The 22,091-nt window shown below is 43.0% G+C and overlaps 1 protein-coding gene across 2 annotated transcripts in view; it reads right to left on the reverse strand.

The window, feature by feature from the left end:
• PAQR9 (progestin and adipoQ receptor family member 9) overlaps positions 1-16,545 on the reverse strand; it is a 38,291-nt gene extending 21,746 nt beyond the window's left edge. The window contains exon 1 of one of the 2 annotated variants that reach the window (XR_009727219.1): positions 14,853-16,545. Coding sequence is in view for 1 of the 2 variants with exons in the window: in XM_061365274.1 (XP_061221258.1) it covers positions 15,102-16,337 (1,236 nt within the window). In the remaining variant the exon portion in view is untranslated. Of the gene's footprint in view, positions 1-8,707 lie in introns of those variants that run through there. The other variant, XM_061365274.1, reaches the window with a different exon arrangement.
• Positions 16,546-22,091: the final 5,546 nt, after the last annotated feature.

Below are 22,091 nucleotides of genomic sequence, written 5' to 3' on the forward strand. Positions count from 1 at the left end.
GCTCCATACACTGGTTCTGCTCAGCTGGACACTGATGCAGACAGTGGAGAGTATAACACAAACACCTTGCCTGGTTCCCCTCTGTCCACCCTCTCCCAACTGCATGAGTGTATCATTGCCAAAAATGTTTTGGAGGCTTGTGGTGGGTGACATATTGTTGTGTGGTAAATTTAGCCTGCACAAAGACAGCCGCTATTACTGCAGTGAGCTCTTCAAGTCTGACTGAAGCTACATACTTAAGACACCAAAACAAAGAACTTGAAATAGGAATTTTCTCAGGGCTTCTGAGCAAAGTGTTTCACTTTATATGTCTGACCTGCAGACCCCTATGCCTAGTCTGACAAAAATGGCATCAGGAATTAGAAATTCACCACCTCTGGCTTTAAGGGAGTAAAAAATCTAAGAGGTTTAAAGATATGGTCACCAAAACCAGAGGTGTTTTTACAGCTCAGCTGTAAGAGTAATAATTCATCTTACAGCAACCATAGAGTCATACCCCTTTTGTTAGTCATATGTTTTGCCAATAAAATGACTTTCATAAAACAAACAAAAAAAAAACCTTCATAGAGAGGAAGGTCTTTCAGGGGACTGTACAATTAAAGCACAGGGTTGTCTGACATCCGCAAAGAAATTCTTGACTGCAGAGCAATACATGACCTTTAACCTTTACAAATACTTTTTTCAGATAAAAGATTTTCCAGGAAAAATTTGAAGGAAAGCTGCTGTAAAAGCAGAGAAGTCTCCGTCTTGAAACTTGGAGATGGAAGGGACACAGCAGATTTCTGTATCTCTGTCTGATGTAAAATCCACAGAAGCACAAGCAGCTGTCAGCAAGATGTAAGAATCCACCAAGTGATAGTTTGATGAATACTCAAAAAGTAAGAAGTTATATATTATATAGGCTCTGGCAGATGGAAAGAGAATGGGGCACCAAGATCTGCATTGAACCTGGTATAAGTAGCTGATATAACAGGTGGGCACGTAAAAATCAGTAGTCTGTATTAAGATTTAGACTAAAGGAGATGTGTGGTGGAAATATATCAAGTAGGAAAAACAGCTTCGAGAATATAGCAATATATCGATCTGGATCCTGAGCTAAAGATGAACGAAACTTAGATTATTACAACACATTTAAAAGTGTTAATACTTCTAAAGCCATAGCAAGGAAATGCAGAATTACTAATCTGCTGGCATCTTTTTTGTGTGGGGCTGGTCAGCATCTCAGGCCCTTTTCTTTAGGAATTATACATAGTTTACCAAAACTTGCCCTGCTAAATCCTCTGAAAGACTGTTGTAGATGAGAAAACTGCCCCAAATGTGAGATGTTTCTATTCTTACCGTGTTACTAGAAAAAGTCACTGTTTACTGCATTAAGTCACTGTTTACTGCATTAGCTATAATCTAATGAGATGCTTCCTGTGGCAGATCAAGGGCTGGAATAGCTGGACATGTTGTGGCGGTTCTATTATTAGAAGCCTGTTATGTTTGACATTGAGCATAAAAGATAGGGCTCATGCTGCAGAACATTTCTCATACTCTTAGTTGAGAGTAAGACCCTGCAGTTGTTATCAGAAAATATGGCCAGGCCTCTGGATTCTCACTGTGCAGATTTAAAAGTGAATCAGTCATATTGAGATATGCAAAATCTGTTGACAAATGATAAATGATATCCTAGGAACAAAATCTGATAAAACAATAAATCTTGCTATTATCAAAGCAAATCCTTAAAAAGTCTAGAATTTCACTCTTGAGGATATTTTGTATGTGTATAGGTTGTGTGTAGGCTTAGTTTATACGATGTGACTGAAATAACCAGAAAAGCTTTACCTAGATGGACTGTGTGAGGAAATAAGTACATTTAGTTTTCAGTGGTATGTCACAATAAATTGATCACTGTGTTATTATTGGATTCAATTAAATGAATGAGCATGATTGCATGTTTGCCACATATTGGCCATACCTCAGGTGGGATGTGGAGTTATTTGCTTTAGTGCTAATACAACAAATACTATGAGACAGGAAGAGAAGACTTACGAAGAGAAGACTTCCTAACTCCTTCCCACAGGAAGTTAGGAAGTCAGTTGTATGTCTGATCTGCATGACAGCAATACGTGCAGCTACACAATGTTAACAACGCTCAGGCGGGGCATTGTGGCACTGGCACAGTGACAAGCATCCCATATGCAGCATGGACAGTCTCACTATCTCCTCTACCTTTTTTTTTTTCTTGGAGAACTTCCACCCATATTGAAGGCAGTTGTCAGAGCTCCGCTTGACCTGAAGGAGTTAGAACTAAAGAAATATGGCTTCAGGCTTCAAACTTGTAAAGAGAAGGTGATGAGATAGTGAAGTTGGGTTAGAAAGCGTGAAGAAATAAATGGGGGAAGACATTTCTGAAAGGAAGAAAATAGCACGGTAAAGAAACTTGGAAACACTTTGATGGGATGCTCGTTCTGCATCAATGGCGTTATGCTGCTGATTTGCACAGCTTGTGCCAGTACAAGATGTAGGGGTTATTGTGCAGCTTGCACAGGAGCTCATACAGTAAAACTCTTTCCTGTGTGTTGGTGTTAAATAAGAAAGGAGTGGGCGAGGCTCATTCACATCCCAGATTTGACAAGGGCTGTGGAAAGCATCTGAGGAAAGCTGTGGAAAGCAGCCTGAGGGCAGCTCTGGCTTGTGCCTGTGCACAGAACAAGCTTATGTGAAGGATGAATAGTGGACAGGAAAGCACGGCTGTCTCAAGAGGTGCTATGTGTTCTTTGGCTGCAGGTTGGGTGTGAAGTGTCACAGGCCAAAATGAATTGGAGCTCCCAAAGAGAGCTTGGAGGTCATGGCAAGCCAAGAGCCAGTATCTCTGACTGTCACTGACCAGGAGAGATGAGTATCAGCACTGCATTACAAACAGCATAACTAGTCCAACAGCTCTGTTCAAGTGCAAAACTATGAGCAGGGGACAGTATGTGTACTCTGCAGTTGAAGGAGAGGGAAAAGGCTAGTTAACTAGCAAGCAGAGTTTGAATCATAGCATTGTTAAAATACTTTAGAGCCAGAAAGAGAACTGCAATATTTCGGACAGTACTTTTTAAGGCTTCAGGTGTTGAAAGCTGTAGCATGAAATATACGTGCATTGTTTGACATTAGCTGGGTGCATGGCAGGTAGGCTGTACTAAAATGGACCACCCTGAAAACTGAATGGCAGCATAAAAAAGCCATTCACACCCAGTAGGTGACAGGTTGGCGGTGGCAGGGTGGACATGGCATTGTGCCAGCTAGGTGTGTGCCTTATGGCTAATTCTGGCTTTATCTGGGTCAGTCCTGCTCACTCACCCTGAATCTGTCCTGAGAAATCCACATAGAAAGTTCTGGACCAGGAAAGAGCTGTTCCTGAACTAATGAGTTTCAAATGCTTGACTTTGCAGCCTTCCAGGTATTGCAGGATGAAATCCTGCATAAAGGGATACTTTCAGAATTTTTTCGACCACATGCCTGTTTTGTTTCTTTGCTTGTTTAGCACATGTTAGTTTTAAACTGATATATAAGTCTAATAGATATGTTAATGTGTGTCTGCTGTGGTATGTATGTAGTAAAGGAAACAGAACAAATGAACTTATTTTAGTAAATAAGTTAAAATAAAAAGTCTACACGGCAAGATGCATACTGTCACTCTGACTGACTCACACTGGGTTTAAGTTCCAGGAATACCTAAGAGGGCAGCGTCATCTCCTCCAAAACAGTTTTTCTTTTCATATGGGATTATATCAGCAAGCAGCTGCCTCTAAGACATTGTTTTGCCAGACTGTCAGACTCTCTGTGCCAACTTCTCCCTTAAAGCATTATATGGATAAGGCATCCCTTCCAAATAAGCCCAGTGGAGGTGAGCCACAAAGCACAGCACTTTCACTGGCTGTGCTGCATCCAGGGGAAACAGAGCAGAGGGCAGAGGCGCCTGGGGAGGACTCCTCTGCTCCCGTCTGTGCGCTGCAAACGAGAAACACAGAGGCTAGCTGCCATGGAAAAAATGCGTCCTTGCCGGAGCCACGCAGCGCCTCACCGGCCTCGCTGGAGGGACAGCCCGGGACCCCGGAGCGGTATGCGCGCTCCTCCTGGTGGCTCTGCTGCCGAGCCTCCCGCCGCGCTGCCAAACCCGCCACCGTGCCGGCCGGCTTGCAAAAGTCACTGCAGCCGGTTTGTTCTAAAACAGACACTATGCTTCATTTGAGCTTCACACACACGATTCTTCTGCTGTTCAGGTCTGTCCATTGACTCGGGCAGAGAGAAAAAAATCTGAATTAGCAGACATTTTTTCACTGTATGTGAATAATTTCTGGGTTTTGGGGTTTTTGGGGGGTTTGGGTTTTTTTGTTTGGTAGGGGTTTTTTGTTTGTTTTTTTTGGGGGGGTGTTTTTGTTTTTGGCTTTTTTTCCATTTCAGGCTGTTGAAATAGGGGGATTCAGTCAAATTCTGGTATTTCAGACAGCCAATGGATGAGTTTGAAAACTGAGGTTTGTTGTCTTAAAACTGAGTAAGACCAAACCTTGTCTGGGAAACTCCTGCTGGTTGACCTCAGTGTCCTCCACAGGTCTGCTGGGCACAGCCTAATGTTGCAGAGCTTTCTTCTGAACAGCAGGCCTGAATCTCTTTATTCTGAGGTTCATTTGGCACAGCAGGCAGGCAGAGCTGTAATTGCCTGGTTCTCAAGCTGCTTTGACTCATGTGTGTGGGGGCAACCCTGGGGGATCGTCGTGGTCTGTGTGACACATACGGACTATTGCAGCATGGAGATGTGCAGTGCAAGTCTGCATTCCTGTTTCATCCTCTCTGCCAGTCCTGGAGAGATGATTAAGGAATAGTAGGGTCAGAGGGCTTTTTACCAGCCATAATTATTCTCCAGCCTGTTTTGTGCCTTCCAGACAAAATGCAAAGGGAAGAGAACTGGGTCTGGTGTTTGTCTGTGAATTCAGCTCATGAATCACTTGTGAAGGGAGCCTCACTACTGCTAATCTATTACAGTATACATGGGAAGTTTTCATGTTAGGGACTTCATTTACCAGTCTCTTTGTTGCAGGTTATTTCATTCATGAGATATTGGGTGAATGAAATAGCTTTTAAACCAAAGAGTGCTTAATTTTGAATAGTAAACTGGAAGTAACTCATGTCTGGGACATACCTAGCAGTTCTGTCCTGACACTGAAGCTGGAAATCATGACACTTCCAGAGCCTAAAAGTCATAAATATTTGTTACGTATATGTGCATATTTGGCTAACGAATAATGTTCATTGGGGTTGTTTAAAAGCATCAGTAAATGGTGTTTGATATTGCTAGGTGAACATCCAGTATTTTCCGCAGAGGACTGGCACTCCAAGCCACAACTGCTGTAAAGGTAAGACAGAGAGATTCACTGTGGAACTTCAGTAATTCTGCTTGGAGAAAGTCACCATGACTTTCAGAAGAGCATACAGCGGTTGCTTCACTTGATAATATTTGTAAGTCCACCAGTTCATTTGCTTTGCGCAAATCTATGCAACAAGTGTGCCAACAAAGTCAAAATCAACAAATCTTTTCAACCCCTTTGAGATTAATTTTTACCTTTTCCTTTTCTTTAATAAGGAAGACTTCTAAAATGTCTTGTTGGTAACAGCTGGAGATCTCAACCAAAATATATAGGGTGCTAACAACTTTTTTTTAAATGTTGCTTTCTGAATGTGTTTACCATGTAAGTAATTCAGCCTTATGTCTGAATATAGGAATATACTCATCACAGCTTAACTGTAATAGACGTATGTGCTATTTCCCATTCATTTTATGAATTCACTATATCCTTTGATTACCGATCATCTAAGTAGAAGATCCTGGCTGTATACACCTGAGTTGTAAGGACTGCTGAATGTCGAGTTAGCTGTGACTTTATGTGATCTTTATTATGCAACCTGAATATTGCATTTGAGCAGGTTTTCCACTCTTATATACCCTCAGCTCTCGATGTTTCACTGAAATCAGTTAAGTGAAATAATTTGTTATTGGTCAAAGTACACCTGAATTTTAAAATAAAGGATGTGGCATGCTTCTGGGAGAATAGAATACTTACAGTTTGAGGAAGCATACTCTATGGCTGGGGACAAAGGTATTCTGCACAGAATATTTAGTGTGTAGAATCTTTGAGTCTATATAATACAGAAATAAATATTCTTTTTAACCAGGTTGGCTAGTGAATGTATTTTATAGTGCTCACTGAGTCTGATTACTGTTCCAAACTGCTTTACTCCAAGCTATGGTTTTCTACCAGACTACAAGAAACAAGGTTTTGTTATTGTAATTGCTACATTTGGAAAATTTGCAGTTTAATTGCCAAGTTGGTGCATTTCTAGCTTTTACACACAAGTTTTGCTGTTTGTTTCATACTAAAATCTTTCAGACAATGTTCTGAAAGGAGAATGTTTTAAAGGACTAAGGCAGAAGGGGGAATGTGAGTCTTGGGTGTCAGAGGGTAAGGCACTGCCTTTGGGCTGAATGGCAGAATTTGCTGTGCCAGACTTGCTGGCAGTGTTTCCCTGGCACTGTCTGCTCATTAGGGCTCTGCTTCTATAGCATACTTAAATACAACGGAAAGTTCACCCTTGTGAATGAACAAAGATAAATGTATATTCACATTAAAGTTAAGCATGTGATTATGAGCTTTGCAAAATTTGGGATAATAAGAGAGAGAAGGCCTGTGTGTACAAATGTACCACAGAAGCTATTCCAGGGACCTTTTTCCCTTTTGCTCATTATTTATATTACTTCTGAGTGCTTAGATATTGCTGCTTGTTACCCACCCTACTGATGTTTCATAGTTGTCCTTCCAAGTGCTGCTAAAAAGAAAAGCTAAGATTCTGGGACATTACAGTGTGCCAGTGATTGAATTCCATAGCCCCACACAGAGAAACCAGCATATAAAGAGGGAAAAATCAAGGTTTTTCTTCTCATATGAGTGGCATTGCCCAGTTCCTCAGGACAACAGAGAGTGACAGAGAGCAGATGTTTCCTAGCAAACAGAGCATAAGAGATGAAAAGTATGCTTAAGACAAAAAACTGTATTTTGATATTTCATCCGTCAGGAGAAAGACAAAAGGATTAGATCTTGGGAGAAGGAGAGACTCAAATTAGAAAGTTCTATAAAAATTGTTTTCTCTCCAAAAAGATTGTGTGATACTGTTGTTGTCATTTGCCCTTAAAGCACATAGCATATACCCAAAGGCTGTGCTCTCCGGCAAGAGAAATATTTTCAGTTCCCCACTAACAAACAGAAGTGTACTGCCACTCTTGATAAGAAATCTGCTTATAATAGAAGGCTTTCTGATGCAGAAAAGTGCATCTGTAGTGTCTGCCCCAGAAGGCTCTCATTACTGAAACCAAGATTTAGCCTTAGCATTTGCTTTTCATTTTTATCAGCTTTTTAATTTTTAATGAATTTCATCTCCACTCACAGATTCTACTAACCATACATTATCCTATGATGAGAGAATAAAATCTGAAGGTTAAAGCTGTGTATCAGACGTCCCTTTGTTCCTCTACAAATACACTGTCCTGACTGCTAGGGCCATTTGTCAGAGAAGTGATGTCATGGTAACAAAATGTAGATTGCCTTTAGATTTCCAGAACAATTATGGAGCCATCTCAACTGAAGGCTGAGGTACCGACCTCAGTAAATTCCCTGGCCTAGCAGTGACTTGTGTTGCTTTCCATTCTGCTCAATATTTTGCCATCTTCAGCGGCTCCATCAGTTTTGTGAGGTTTTCCTCCAGCATGTTCAAGTCCAGCAGTCAGATCCAGGGTGGTTACTGATGACTTTATGACAGGCCTTAAATGTTAACGGTGAGATGCTTTTGAAGCATTTGTTTATTTGTAGGATGTAGTCTTCTGAAGCACCTTTCTGTGAGGTGTCAATGGATGTTTCTGTCGGTCTTATCAAATACTTGAAATCAGTACCATATAAAAACTCTGCAAATAAGAACTCTTAGGTATTTTAGAACTTTTGAAGGAATTCTACAAACCTGAACTAGAAAATCCTACAATTTTCCATTATGTTCAGCCTTTTAACAGTGTTAGGGGATGCCTGCAATTACGTTGGGATACATTGTGTCCTGCTGAATTTTGACAAAGAAGACTTAAAGCAGATCCTTTATGTAATTGCAGTTCATTGAGTTCTTCTTGGTGACTGACTTGGACTGAAAACAATATTCTGCCACATGGAGCATTCCTAGTCTGCTGAATGGGAGACTATTTGATGCCAAATAGATCTCTTAATTTTTCAGTCAATATTTTGCTGTGATTCTTGACGTAGCTTTTGCTACCAATGTTATGATTTTTCAGTGAGCACTGCAGGCAAAACACTGATCTCCTTATGCAGAATATGAATTTTAATATAACAGGGATGCCTATCATTAATTACTTAGCATAGATATTGGAGAACTAAAACGGCAACAGTGCTATTGCTCTAAAATATAAAAGGCAATAAAATGGTAGCAATACTCTTGCTGTGGTATAGTGTTTTCAGAAATACCACCACCTTTATACAAGAACTGGAAGTTCGTGTACTTATGCTAACAACACCTGTGTTTGAAAATAACTAATTCAAAACATTTCTGATCTTACAGGTGTCACAGCGATTTGTGTGGGAAAAAAAAAAGAAATGGAAAACTTTATAAATGCATTTCTGCAAAAATGTATTCAGAATCAACTTTATTTATAGCTCACACCTTTTTTTGCTAAAAATGCATAGTCATTACATATACAGTAGTCAGCATCCAGAAGTGTACAAAGAGTAAATTTTCAAACCCTCCCAACAGAACCAAACAAAATTCACACTTTTTGTTCATGCATGCACAGACCCTTAAATGTGATACCTCTTACTAAAGCGTGCTGGAATTTCTAGCAGACGGAATTGACTTGCTATGAAATGTTTCTCCATACTATTAAACCCCCCCAGCTACAATCACAGATCCTAAGGTGTTCACATGAAACAGCGAAGCCCTACTTCAGAATCCTCCACGCTCTAAGTATGGCCCAGGAAGCGATTGCCCTGAAAGCAGAATTCTGCTGGTGGTGTTTCCTTACAGAGCACTTTGAGCAAAAGCCTGCTTCCTTTGTCTTGGTCATTAATTTATTACTAAATTCAGTGGAATGAAGCAGCATCTGTCTAAGCAAGTTGTGAAAATAACCTTATTCCACACCCAGCTCCAGGACACTAAATATCTTGAATGGAGGTCTGTCTTTCAGCACATGTGACACCTCCTCAGCATCTTGCACCTCATCTGAGGAGAAAAGGTTAAAGTCTCAGCTGTAACTTGGGTGATGGTTGCATAGCCCTGACTTACAGGTGTCTAACAGAAGCTAGGAATATACTTGGATAGGGTGAACTTCTAATGGTAGAGGCTTTGATTTAATGAACCACTCAAACCCTTTGATGCCTTTGTTGTAGGTTTGTTGCTTTTTTGGTGGTTTTGGGATGGGTTTTTTTTTTGTTTGTTTTCTTTGTCTCTACTACTGCTGCCAGTTAGAAAAGCTCTTAAAAACCTTGTCCTCTGCTCAGTGGTGCTGTTTGTATCAGTTATTCCAGAGGGCAGAGTGGGTTAGCAGGATGATTAGTCAGGGCTCTACAGCAAAGGAAGAGTATGCATAAGTGATAAGGAGGTCCAAGGTCGGTTTTTGCTCAAGAATGGGATTGGCTCCATGTTATTGGTTTTGGGAAAGGGGAGGGGAAAGGAAAAGGTTGTTTGTCTGATCAATATAATTTTATGTTCCCAAATGATTACACATGTTTATTTAAAAGCTTCAGTTATTTAAGGTCTTTTTACTCTGATAAGAAGTAGCTTGAAGTAGATCGAAATTCCCAATGGAAATTGAGACATAATCATAGTCTTACAGACCCTGATAGGAAATACTGCTCCATAGTTTCATGGTAACTGGAATACAATTCATGGCTAAATGAACAAGGCCTTGTGTCAGCATTACAGTGCTTCTTGGTACATGTCACCAGTGAGAATTTCTGAAGAGTACTTAACTTATGTATGTTTTCTCTCTACTCCTGTCCCTTAAGCATTTAGTCAGCCTGTTTACTACTTCTTAGGTCTTGATTGCCACCCGCCTGAAGCCAGTGGAAGTTTTGCCATCAGCTCCAGAGAACGTAGGATGTGAACCTCCTAAGAGGTTTGTTCCAAGAGTTTGTGATCTAGAAACGTTCATATTCTTGTCCCTGTCAGAGAAGAAGCTATGGAAAAAACCAACATTCTCTCTGCCGGAGTTCAGTAACGTTTCTGCTTAGCACCTAGGAGGGTCTTTGCATTTTTAAGTGCTTTACAAACATTAGCTAGTCTTCAGAGCAACCCTGCGAGGTAGGTAAGGTATATTCTCCCCATCTTACAGATGTGGAAACTGAGACACAGAGGGTCAAATTAAACCCTGGTACAATTCCAGTGTTTTACATGAATTAAATTCATTCAAAATGAATACAGTTTAAACAACTTGCCCTAGATTACAGAACAAATAGTGGCAAAGCAGGAACAAGAACCCAGTAGTGCCTGACTCCTCAGCTTGTTACCGGCCACTTGTCATTTTTACTCTCATAGGCAATGAGAAACAGTATAATCTGGGCAATTACTACATGTATGATTTGCTTCTGTAAGGCATGTGGATGGTAATCAACTGAGTTTAGTGCAATAATACTTCATGAATGTGCTGCCTCAGAGAGATTACTTAAACATGAAGTAAAACTTTCATACTGTCATTTTCTGCAGGTGCATTGTTGAGAAAAACCTGATGTAGTAGCTGGATTCAGCAAATAAATAATAAGCACAACACCTGGACAATTAAGCAAAGCTATCATTTTAGCAAACCCCGATGTGTTTCTACTTCTAACTGCTAAATTTCTACAAGTGCAGCATGCAGATGAAACCTTTCCCTTTGTTTCCAGACTGCAGACTCCAGTCTTGCTAACAAAGCAGCTCAGAGCTACACAGATATCCTGGATAGTGACATTCAAACGAATACACTGCAAAAGAGGAAATAGCATATCATCACAGAATACGGGATAATTACTACAGACCAGGTATATCAACCTTGCACAAAGGTGAGCTTGAAGCTTGCACCTTACTGGGAAGTACCCAGAGCTAGGCTTATTGAACATATGCCAATGTGTAGACTGCAGGTGTAGGCACATGCTGATTGCAAGGGGAGGTGTCTGTGTCACCGACACTCTAGAAACTGCCCCCATCAACAGTCAGTTCACGTGGACACAGGTATGTCAGTCTGAAGGTCAGTGTTGGCCCAAGACAGAAAGACACGTAGGCATTTTCAGGCCACCCCATTGTGCTCCAGTCCTCAACTAATTCCCCCATGCCCGCACAGATTCTTCCACAAAAGGCCTGAAAAGCCTTTTTGGTTTTAAAGATGAGCTGTGGGGTCCACAGTGTAGACGTTATGGCAGGTAACCAGATAATAAAAACATTATGACAGGTACTTATGCATCCTAGAAAACATTTGTTTTCTAGGATGTCCTTATGCATCTAGTCTGCAGGTTAGACCTCCTGTCTAAGCCCTGGATATGCTTATGGATGTGGGCTTATGGATGCTTATGTGTGCTTTCACATCATAAAGAGATCTCACTCCTTCACAAGCCACACAAATTATGACATTCACTTCTACATGAGCAAATGCAAGTGCTACAATTATAGCTATGTTGTTCCACTTTTAACCTCTTTAATTCAGTTTTGTTCTGTCCATATTTATGGAGACTAGCTATGGGGCATGGCAAATGGAGCATTTATCTACATGCATGTCCTTCACTGAATAAACACAGACACTCAGGTGGCATTTCCCTAGGTACTCTCCACACTTACTGTAACTTTTTAATTTGTAACCACATTTTAAACAAACAGACAAATGAATAAACATAATTAATTAGAATTCTTAAAATCTAATAGTATCTCCCTGTACCCATTCACTCCTGATTCATATAATCTGCTTACAGTGGCTTGGAGACCAGTTCTTGCAACCAGCATTTACAAATAATTCTAGTAAGTGCTCAGGCCTATATGTGTGCCTCAATGTTTTGCCAATAAAAACTTTTAAATGAGGCAATATTCTTACTATCAGAGCCAGGTACCAAATTTGCAGCATGGGAACTCTTACAACAGCAGTAATATTCCAGTAAAATTGCAGTTGGTTTCAATCCAACCTTTATACTGTTATCTGTCGTTGAGATATATATAGACGACCCTGTGTGGCCTAACTGCAAATATCAAATGTATTTTTGCAAGTTAGTAACAGCTTTTTTTGACATTGCTTCTTGAGATGTCCTCTACGTTGTGACTGACAAGCACACATATAAGTCATTATACAGCATGCTTTAAAAGCCTTTTTTCTTTTTACATTTGGCTTTTACTGTTGCTTGTTTCTGAGCTGTCTTCTAATGCTGAGATTTGCTGTGCCTGGCCTTCCTGATTTCCTTCTTAGTTTTTAATTGCCGGTTGGACACGCTAGTGGCATCTCCCAGGCAAACCCTTTCTGCATAATTAGTTTTGAAACTTGGATGAGTCATTGGCCTCTAACTACTATGCCTCTATTATTTTAACCTGAATACAGCACATCTCAAAGATTTCGGCCTCTTTTTGCAGTTGTGGAAATTCATAGGCTGATATCACTGCAGGTCTTGATTCATTTGCTTTCTATTGTAAGTTTCCAGGGTTTTTTTCTCTTTATAAAGTACATTTCAAATCATAACAGTGCTGTAAACCAGCCTCCTCTCCCAGTGGTGCAGATAATTTTCTACCTTATTGGCAGCTGAATAAAGCAATGCCGCATTTATGACAAAAGTTAATGAAAATATGTAAAATTAAAAATACTTCATGTAGTTTTCATTTTCGTTTAATGCAGGTTGGCAAATGAAAACAGAAGTCAGTCAGCCACATGGGGCCATGCTGGTTTTTATGGCCCATCAGTGATAACTCAAAAGGCCACAGTTTGGGAACTGCTGTTTCAGAAAATTCAAGCCAATCTCTTAAGACACCACATGTGACCCCACCACAAATTACATACTACCAGAATTGTGGCTGGCAAAGCATACATATTTTTGTTAGGCCATTCTTATCATTCACTGAGAATCAAAAAAACCCCAAACCATTGTAATTAAAATCAGTTGAGATACAAGATAAAATGAAGGGCGTTTGATTTTCTTTTAGCTTATGCACTTTCATGAGGAAATTTTCACACGGCTGACACTGGTACAGCGCATATCAATTATTGGTTCTTGTGATGACTCTGACCCATATTAAGGATTTGACCTGATAATCCCTAGCTATAGTCCTTCCTGTATTCCCATTATAAACAAAGGGGACTTTGTCTTACAGAGGCTTACGGGACTGGACTCAAAACATTTTCTTGGGGTTCAGATGCTATGTCCATGAAAATAGGAAAATCACAAGCAGGAATGTATTTCCACAACACGGGTGAGGAGGGTGAGTTAAAGAGTCACTACCCTATTGTGCAGTGACACCAGTGATTCCTAAGGAAGTACCACCCTTCATTTTAAAAATGGGGTATACAAGCAGTTTCTCACCTAAACTTCAAATTGTAACCCCCCTATGTAATATTATTGCATACTTGTAGTTAGACAAAATCAAAATGCATATGTTCAAAATCTGCACGTCTCTCTATACAGAGAGTTAGTTCAACCTATAGTTAGCTGTTTGTCATGTGACAAGGCTAATACCGGGGTTGCTGTGAAAGGATACTGCTTTGGAAAAATATGTAAGGATTTTCCTTGAACTCTCCCAAAGCCTGTGAACAAGGACTTCAAAACAGCCAGTTGCAGCCACAACTGATCCAAATAGGAAGAGCTGGGGAATGATGAGAAAGTGCCGGTATCCAGTCTTTGTGGAAACAGATTTTAGCCTCTGAACTCAGATTCAGCAATATCTTATTCTGCAACTGATTTTAGGATGGTAAATCTGACAGAGTGCTCTATTTAAAGAACAGCATAAATGAGTTCCATGTAATTCTTTAAAAGATGCAGAATGAGATCTCATGCATCAGTTACTCTCTTTACATCCAGAGAACTCCCACTGAGCTTGGCAGGGGGTTAAAGAAAGTCTAGCATCTGACTTTGACTCTGAAGGGCTGATTTGGGGGTGATTTAACACGAAAGATCGAGGGGCCCCTTAGCAAGCCCCTTAACATAACAGATGTTCCTGACACGGTGGGGGAAGAGCCATGCCATTATGCACTGCGCTTCTTTCGCTGTCCCTGCTCCAGACTATCTTGACCCCTTTCTGGTTCAGTTACTTTACATATCCCTCTATTTTATTTTAGCATCCGAGTGGCTATACTAACCCCTCACTGCTCTTCTAATTAAAGTCTCTCCATTAACTGGTAATTCTGTAATAATTCACAGCTGGTTTTTCTCTCTCTGTTAAATCTATTGTTCCCTGGCTGAAAAGGCTGCAAGACCTTAGAAACTATAGATAGCTATTGATTTGTTTGCATTTAAAATCCAGTATGTGGCTGCAAAGGCCTGTTACAGTATCACAGAAGAAGATAAATGTCAGTGCATAATCTGCTAGGAAATTTCACATAGGAGATGATTAAAAGTCTATGAGTAATCATTGCACAAGTGCCTTCAGGTGTTTGTATATATATATACACACATATATATGTAGCTAATAATATATAGCTAGATATATAAATATATATATGTATATACAGAGCTAGTTTAAACCTAATTGTTATGAAATTAGTAAGTGGCATTCACAGTTCATGCATTCTTCCTAGTAGCAGAGCTAAATTATTTCAGATTATACTCTAAGCAGCAACATACCAGTAAGCGTTTGCTTTCTTCCCCTGGTAATCTAGTAGTTTAAAGAGCACGAGCAGGTCATTTTCTCTAGCAACCCTCGGAGAAAGGGACCTGGCTCCTCCACAGGTGCATTTCCCCCAGGTTTCACAACATCTCTAGGATATGGTGGGGCCAGTCTGAGAATCGCCAGTCTGAAGGTCACTGGCCAGAGGGTCTCCAGCCTAAGGGTCACCGGTGTGGTGGTCACTGTCCCAAGGGTCACCAACCCAGCTAGTCCTGCTTGCAGAGGTCTGCGACTTTGAGGAACCTTCTTACGACCACAGCCAGGCAGATTGTCAGGAGCAGCATATACCCCACAGTGCCCAGGTAGGTGGGAGCAGCCAGGGGTGCCTTGAGGAACTCAGCCAGCCCATCCTCCACATAGTGCACCTGGTCGTAGATGCTGAGGAAGGTGAAGATATGGAAAAGCTGGTGGCTGTGGCCCACGATGTCGAAGAGCCCTGGCTGGATCCGCTCGGGGATTTTGCTGACATTGAAGAAGGCGGCCACCAGCAGCCAAAAGTAGCGCCGGTAGAAGTAGATGAAGAGAGTAGGGTTGCGGGTGCGGAGATCAAAGAAGAGGCTCTCTAGCATGATGGGGCAGGCCATGCTCAGTGGCATGGCGAAGACAAAAGTGCGCACGGCAAAAGGGTAGGCGCAGCAGGCAGCACGGCTGCGGCAGCACGCGGCTGTGCAGCCCACAGCTAACGCCAGGGCCACAGGCAGCACCAGCACACGGTAGACTGCGATGGGCAGGCTGCAGTCCAGCTGCCAGCCCAGCCGCTGCTGCACGTAGTGGCTCATGGCGCTGGCGTCCAGCAGGCTCAGCCCTGGCAGCAGGTAGTAGGAGTAGGCCACAGTGCTGGCAAAGCCATAGTAGCTGATGGAGGCGTAGTCCAAGTAGAAGAAGGTGGCACGGAGGCGTGGGGAGAGGCAGCTGAAGAGGTGGGCCGTGCAGCTCATGGCGAAGGTGAGCAGCACCCCTGAGGCATAGCACCAGAGGGGCAGTAGGGCCGGGTGGTGGAAGGGCACATCCCCAGCACCTCGAAGCAGCAGCAGCTTCCCGAAGCGGCTGAGGAAGAGCAGCAGTGGAATGAAGTGGGTCCAGAAGTTGAGGGTCTCATTGGTGGGCTGCAGCACCGAGGCCAAGCACTCCTGTGCCGAGCAGTGCAGCCGCCGGTAGCCCGAGAGGATGAAGCACTCCACGAAGTCCTCGGGCACCTCGTCCCACCGCAGCAGGGCAGCGGGGCGAGCTGGCGGGGCCGCCTCGTCCTTGTCCCCCTCACCCGCCGGCATGCTGCTGTCCCCGCCGGCCCCGGCCACCCCCGGCCCTCCGCCCGCCGCCGCGCCCCGCCGCCGCCGCCCGGGCGAGGTAGAGCCGCTGCTCCCGCAGCAGCCGGCGGAGGAGCCGTGATGGCTCTGCGCTGCTGCTTCTCCTCCGCCGCCGCCCCCAGCAGCATCACTCATTGCAGCACTGGCAGTAGCGGCACCGCCGCGGCTCCTCCCGCCTCACCGCCCGGCATCGCGGTAACTGGAAACCGGCGGCGCATCCCGTGCTCCTGGGGAGCCAGCAGAGACGCCCCCGCCGCCCCGGGTAGGGTTTCCCAGTGAGGGAGGCGCTGGCCACCCGAGCCGCTGTTTAATGATTGATGCAGCCGTAGCAGGGGGGCTGGGCCTGGGAGAACCTCGCGGGCGCCCCGCGGCGCTGGCCCTTTGGGCAGCTCTCCGCCGGCAGCTCTCTGGGCTGGGGATAGGGACCTGCGAGCGGGCCTGGGGTAAGGGGCTCTTCCCGCGGGACTGCTGTCCTTTAAGAAGCACAAAGGGGCCATCAACATCAGCTGTCCCAGGGTGCTACCCAGCGCCGAGCTCCGGCGGCGGCAGTGCAGGTGGCGAAAGCCGGGTAGAAGCCTCGAGGAAAAACAGGGTGAGCCCGCGGGGTCGGGAGGTTCCCCTCAGACAGGGTAGAAGTGGGAAGTGCCCCAGCCAGGGGACATCTGGCAGCTGGGCGGATTTCTGCCGTCTGTGCTTCAGTGAAGCCGCCTGAGACCTCTTTTCGGTGGTGCCATTACCTCATGCAATGAATACAAGCGTTATTTTAGGCCAAATGTTCCAAGGCAGCCTGCAGCGGGTGCATGTCACATTGACACAGCACCCACCTTGTCATCACGCTCCAAGCGAGGCGGCTGGGACTCGGTAATGGGCTGACAGGAGCTGCTCTGTGTTGATCCTTAGGCAAATCCCACATTTATATCGGTGGTGCAGTTATGCAAGCAGCACAGTTGCATAATCAGAATATAAAGATATGGGGAAAAGCACTGTATGGGTGTTACTGTACCTGAACAGGCCAGAAGGAAGCAGAAGGCAGTGCAGAAAGGTGTGTGACTGCTGCAGGCACAAGTCGGAGCCACAGTGAGGGATTGCACTCTGCTGCTCCGATGTATATCCTTTCTCTTTTCAGCTGGTCTTATGTATCTGATAGCTCTCTGTTTTCAAATGTATGTATTACACAGTGATACTCAGATATATATATGGTCATGTGGTATAAACCAAGGTCTAGTATAATTAAGACATTCTGCTCACAGATTTTCATGAAAATCTTCAATACTAAATCATGACAACCTAAAAAATGTCTTCCAAACAAGGAGGTAATCAGAAAAAGTCTGTTTTGGGTTTTTTTTTGTTTATTTGTTTTTTTTAATTTGCACCAAAAAAAGTAAAAATGCGTTGATGAAAGTGACTTTGAATACAGCTTCCACTGGAGTAAAAATACTGATTGTATGGAACTGTCAAAAGCAGGGCAGACTGATGATGCTGCTTGTAAACTTTATAAAAATTACACAGGAGTCCTGCTAGGAAAATAAATACCACTGAAAAAGTGCTGCAAAGCCAAGGGCAGGAGTAAAATATTAAGCTAAGGGACTTATTTTTTAGATAATGGATCTAATGCACTCTGATGTCCATGTGTTTTAGAGATGGTGTGCAGGGACATAACAAGCAGACACCCAAGGAGAGCCTCTACTGCACCAGGAGCGAGCAGGGCTGTGCTTGCTGGGGGTTCTGCAGTGTGGGCTTTAGCGAGAGAGGGAAATTCTTTGGGATTAATGAAAACTTCTCAGCCTCTGGGAGAGGTCAGGCTCCTCATGGGGCTGCTCTGTACTACAGATGTCACCCTGGCAAATAACAGTCATGATGCTGGGCCATTTCCTCCATCAAGGTAAATGCACCTGGTGGTGAGGGGGCTGTTAGGCAGAAGATACCTTTACCCCTATCCTGCTCTAATCATACCACACCACACCTGCAGGCATTCTCAGTAGGGCTCTGGTAACCATTTCTCCCAGTCCATAAGGGATATTTCCATTTATAGTGGTGAGCACCACTGCAGGCCCTGAGGAAGATGACTGAAGTGACTGTGATCTTCAGCCTCCCTCATCAAGGTTAGATATGGAGAGGTGGTTGACTGGGAGCAATCTCATTTTAGACCTGTGCTAAAGAGCTGGTTGGAAAGCCACCAGCAGCTGTTGCAACAGATGGTGTCTAAACAACAGTATCCACTGCTGACTGGAAACTGCTGGTCTTAGAGAGGGAGCAGGGCTCATTTGACGTGTTCTGGCTTTCCTACAATCTCCAGACTTTCAGGGAGGCAGGAGGAATCCAGCCCTCCTGCCCCAGAGAGTGCCGGGGTATTGCCTGGCTTTCTGGGAGAGGCACCCACTGTGTTTGTGTTTTTATGGGGGCAGCCCAAGGTGGGGGGAGCAAATGGAGATTCCTTCTAGTTCAAGACTGACATGGTTCTGGTGGCCACTGGACTGCCTGGGTGTTGGTGGAAATATACACTAATGCTGCAGAGAAGAGAAATGTCTGGAAATTTCTCCCTACTATTGATGTCTTTCTGCAATATTTTAAGATTTGCAGGGATTTTTGCAGAGCTGAGAATCACTTGAGTGACTTGCACATACCGGCTCCTCTGGAGAAAGCACAGGTCGATGGCACTATCTAGTTTTGTTTGCCTTGCCCCTGGTGGGTTTATCTGTTGGAACTGTCCTACATATAAATACAAGGAGTATAAAATAAATAGACATCTTCTTTTCTCTGTGTCTGTGCAGGTATCTAGCTTTGGCTTGTCCCGGATGTTCACATATCACTCGGGTGTCCCTGTCTGGCCAGAAAGTGCCAGGGAGATCTCAGAGCATCTAAAGATCATGGTTCACATCATTGCCAAGTGACAGCAATGTAGCTTTAGCAGCCACATTAATAAAACTCATTACTAAGGTAATGAGTTGGTTCTTTTGCTTTTTTCCAAGGCTTCCTCCTCAGAGGGGAGAATGCTCTCTGCGGACAGATTGGGCTTTTATAAAGATAACTGCACACAGCTTACATTGAGTTAATTATTTTCATCCCAAGCTAACTGTGGAGTAGTGTACTGGGAACCTTACAATTTGAAGCACTTACAACCTCAAAATAGCTTCTTATTCATATGTAGTCCATCAAGGTTAGTATTATATGACTATTATGTGGTAAGCCAGGGAAAATCAGGGTGTTTGGAGGTCACAGAGAGTCCACGTAATGTAGAGCATGAGGAGGCCTCTGTGTTTCTCTAACCAGAGTTTATATTTAGAAGGGCATGGTCAGCATGTACCAGGGTTTCTTCTACCATGTGTAGAATTTTCTGCAGGCTTTCTCTTCAAATAACCTTTGAGAAAACAAAAGGCTCTTAAAACACTGATGAAGGCACTGCTTAATGAGGTGAGTAATGGAAGATAATGTTAATAATCAGTGCTGGCTGAAGACTCCCAAGAACAAGATGTGCTAAAATACCAAATGTGAGTTTGTTTCTCTGTTATACTTTTGTTTTAACCATTGTTGAAGTCCTTTCACAAGGTATCATTTTGTCATTTTGTCTGAAATATCAAAACCACTATAAGATATTGTGAATTCCTTCAAGCCTCCCCAAAGAAATTATGCCTTCTTGTTAGGGAAAAAATCCCAAACAACTTAATTTCATCTTTTGCACTCTAACATACTCAGCATGATAGGGAAGAGGTTATACTTAGACCTCCTATTAGCCATTGCCTTTCTGAGTGAGTAAAGAAACCAACTTAAACCTACCATGAGAGAGAAAGTCCTCTTGTGAACAAGCAATGGTGGTGTTTGGAAGATTTCAGATGCTTTTGAAGATATACCTTCAGCCTCACCCAATTCAACCCACTCACGGTGGCAAACATAAATCTTAAGAGCTCTTGCTTGACATAATCCTTTACCACACAACTCTGTTTCTGTCTTTCATTTCTTTTTCCTTTCTATATTTTCACCTTCAAGACAGATTTTACTGATTTCTTTCTTAATAAGTTTTACCTCTTTGTTTGCTTTGGATTTTTATCCTTCTTTGCTAAAATCTCTTTAGTAAATTGGATTCTGACATCTGTGGAACCCCACTGACCATGAGTGAGGGTAGACTCTGGCTATAGTTATTTAAAAATAGTAGGTGTTAAAGAAAGTGAGGCTTTAACCTCATCTAGCTTTGTCTAACAGAGCTCACACTTGGCAGTTTCTCTGAGAGGGCATCTGAAGAGATACACAGACGTACAAACACGGCCCTTTTGTCCCATGTGATTTCATTTTTTTTTAATCCTTTCTCAAGTGTCTATCAATCTCATGAAAATACTGTCTTGATGGGTAACTTGCTACTGCAGTGATTACAATCTTCTGTAATAATTGAGTAGGAAGAGTGCTGTGATCTAACACTGAAGAGATGAACGCCTTTAGAGATTCAACTCCTTTATCTTTTTCAGACTGGATAAACAGGAATCCTTGCCTTGCATCATTTTCTTCTTGAGTAACTAATTAGGGACAATTGTGCATCATAAACATAATTTCTTAATAGATAAAGAAAAGTGAAAGTGATGCTTGTATTATAAAGCCTCACTTGGAGGAAAGAAAAGCTATATATGGTGAAAGGAATCACAATAACTGCTACCATCATGGTTGCACAGCAGTGTTCATCCTAACCTCTCTTTCACCAGAAGCTTCTAATTTTCTGCCCTTTTTACCCTCAAATTGAGTATTTTCAGGTTTGTGGTCTTTATGCTTTAAAAAACAGCATAAAGCCAATCTGAAATAATCAGAAAAAAAACCCACACACACTGGAACCCCTAAACACAGGAAACTGGGGAAAAAAATCCCACTTTAAATTTAAGAAAATGTTTGGTGATTGTCTCTAAATCCTTGGTTTTGAAAGACTAAGGGTAGAATTTGTGTTTTTCTGTGCAGCAGCAAATCTGAACTTAAGTATTGCAGTGAAATTAGTGTCTCTGTGATGAAGAACAGCATATTTGCTGTTTGCAGATTTCTTATGTTTTCCCTCATCAGAATCTGCCACTGTCCTGCCTATGAGGGGCTCACAGCAAGAGCGAAGTGCAACTTGTCCTTTGCAAGGGTTGCAGGACTGAACCCTCACAAAGTCTGCAGCTAAGAAATTGTTTTGTTTCTGTGTGCTGAGTGCTTCCCAGAGCACAAATTGCTACTCGCTGTTAGTAAGCTGAAAGAAGGGACTCTTGCTATGGACAAAGAAAGACTGGTGGTGCACTCATATTGAACTTCCATGCTTTTAAACAGCAGATAAGTTTGTACATCTGAATTCCAGCCACGTAGGCTAATTCTTTGTGTCAAGAAGTTGCAGGAGAGCTTTTGGAATTAAGCCTTCATTTGATACTCACACCAATGTCTGGAAAATACACTGCAAATTGCCAACCTTTTTCTGCCAGACAGCACAAGTCAGGTGTCACCCCTGTGACTTGTTTGTGTAATTGGCCTCACTGCTTGAGGAGTCGCAGGGAAGAAAGAACCCATGTTTCTTGATAAGACACATGCCCCAGGAGAGCAGCAGGGTCCTCAAACTGAAAGCAGATGCTGCATGGCAGGACTGGAGCAGGACTTGCAGCTGAGAGAAGATAGGGCACCAGAACCGAGAGGTGGAGCAACAGATGGCTCCAGCCACGAGACAGCAAACAGAACAGTAGTAACAAGTGAAGACTGCTGGGAACCTTGAAGCCAAATTTCCCTCTCCCAGCCACCCTTTCTGGCTTTTTTTTGTTATTCTGGGGATCCCTGCTGAAGCATCTCAATGAGGCTCAGGCTACCTGTCCTCCAGCTGTGCATGCTGCTGCTTCTCATCTCTTCTCTTCTCTGCTCTCCTCCTGCATTGCACACCCATAGCTTCCTAGC

Source organism: Neopsephotus bourkii, unplaced genomic scaffold, assembly GCF_033783945.1.
Source record: "Neopsephotus bourkii isolate Nb327-2 ecotype Australia unplaced genomic scaffold, CSIRO-AGI_Nbou_v1 NB_1279, whole genome shotgun sequence".
NCBI classification, from domain to species: Eukaryota; Metazoa; Chordata; class Aves; order Psittaciformes; family Psittacidae; genus Neopsephotus; species Neopsephotus bourkii.